Source organism: Manacus vitellinus, unplaced genomic scaffold (genome assembly GCF_001715985.3).
Source record: "Manacus vitellinus isolate BGI_N305 unplaced genomic scaffold, ASM171598v3 scaffold_178_pilon, whole genome shotgun sequence".
NCBI lineage: Eukaryota > Metazoa > Chordata > Aves > Passeriformes > Pipridae > Manacus > Manacus vitellinus.
The window spans coordinates 46,047-47,393 of record NW_021939248.1 but is presented as its reverse complement, the minus strand read 5'-3'; the positions used below and the strand labels follow the sequence as shown (position 1 = coordinate 47,393).

General features: G+C 67.6%; 2 protein-coding genes across 2 annotated transcripts in view; one reads left to right on the top strand and one right to left on the bottom strand.

Annotated features, from left to right (window-relative positions):
* Positions 1-6: 6 nt before the first annotated feature.
* Positions 7-1,341, bottom strand: LOC115307328 (coenzyme Q-binding protein COQ10 homolog A, mitochondrial). The gene is made up of 4 exons (XM_029958877.1): positions 1,229-1,341; positions 967-1,159; positions 396-497; positions 7-325 (listed from the first exon to the last, which is right to left on the bottom strand). The coding sequence occupies exons 2-4, from the start codon at positions 1,150-1,152 to the stop codon at positions 158-160; spliced, it is 456 nt and encodes a 151-aa protein (XP_029814737.1). The 5' UTR covers positions 1,153-1,159; positions 1,229-1,341; the 3' UTR covers positions 7-157.
* Positions 1,151-1,347, top strand: part of LOC108639219 (serine/threonine-protein phosphatase 6 regulatory ankyrin repeat subunit C-like) — a gene marked incomplete at its 3' end in the record, with an annotated part of 8,476 nt that continues 8,279 nt past the window's right edge. The window contains 1 exon segment of the mRNA XM_029958879.1: positions 1,151-1,267. Coding sequence (XP_029814739.1) covers positions 1,151-1,267 — 117 coding nt within the window.

The window sequence follows — 1,347 nt, the reverse complement described above, 5'->3', positions numbered from 1 at the left end:
AACCAGGGAGAGTCCAGCGCCAGGACGCAGCTCCCCGGGGCCGGGGGGACGTTGAGGCAACGGCAGCGGAGACGCACTCGAATAAATATTTGGGGGCGGGCACGGGGCAGGTGAGCCCCAGCCCGGCACAGTCCGGGGGGGCCCGGCCCCGCCGCCCTCACGTCTGGTGCACCTCGTGGAACATGAGCTCCCGGGGGATGCGGGTCTCGGGCCCGAAGTTCTTGGCCGCGCGGCGCTCGAAGGCGGCCACCATCTGCTTGACCACCTCGTCGAAGAACACGGTGGCCAGCTGGGAGTGCAGCAGGGAGCGGAACTCGAAGGAGATCTGGGGAGGAGAGCGGGTGAGCCCCCAGGGGAACGCCTGCCCTGCCCCCCTGCCCCGGGCGGGGTCTCACCGAGAAGTCCACGGTGCTGGTGCGGGGGTAGCCGGGGATGCCGGGGCTGAAGCGCCAGTTGGTCTCCAGGTGGTTGAAGAGGCGCCCGTCGGTGCAGACGGCCTGGGAAGGGGGAGAGCACAGGCACGGGGATCATGGAATCATGGAATTAATCAGGTTGGAAAAGACCTCTGAGATCACTGAGCCCACCCTGTGCCCGATCCCATCCTTGTCCCCCAGCCCAGAGCACTGAGTGCCACGGCCAGGCCTTCCTGGACACCTCCAGGGGTGAGGACTCCAAACCTCCCTGGAAAGCCCCTGCCAAGGCCTGACTGTGCTTTCCAAGCAGAAATTCCTCCTGCTGTCCAGCCTGACCCTCCCCTGGCACAGCTTGAGGCCGTTCCTTCTTGTCCTGTCCTGAGCCCCCCCAGCTCCCTCAGTTCTCCAGCCCCTTCCCCAGCTCCGTTCCCAGCTCTGGACACGCTCCAGCCCCTCAATGTTCCTCTTGCCGTGAGGGCCCAGAACTGGGCACAGCCCTGGGGGGGCCTCAGCAGTGCAGAAGAGCCTCCCAGAGAGCGTGTCCTGCCCTCACCTTGACCAGGTGTGGCCGGACCAGGGTGACGATGGACGTGTACCGCTCCAGCACGGGCGGGAACCCCACCTCCAGCTGGGCCTTGATGTGCCCCGAGCGCCGCGACACCACCACCGACTTCTTGCACCAGGGCACGAAGTTCTTGTAGTCCTCCACGTTGGCCACCACGTCGTACATCTCCTGCATGGAGTACCTGGGGGGCACAGCGGGTGTTGGGGCCGGGGGGCCGGTGCCCGGTGCCCCCCCGGGCCCCCCGACGTACCCGATGATGCGCCGCTCCGAGTACTCCTTGCGCTTGTTGGTGAGGCTCAGGAAGGTCCTGCTGGGCTGGCAACGGGGCTCCCAGGGCACGGGGCCCGGCCTGGCCAGGCGGGACAGCCG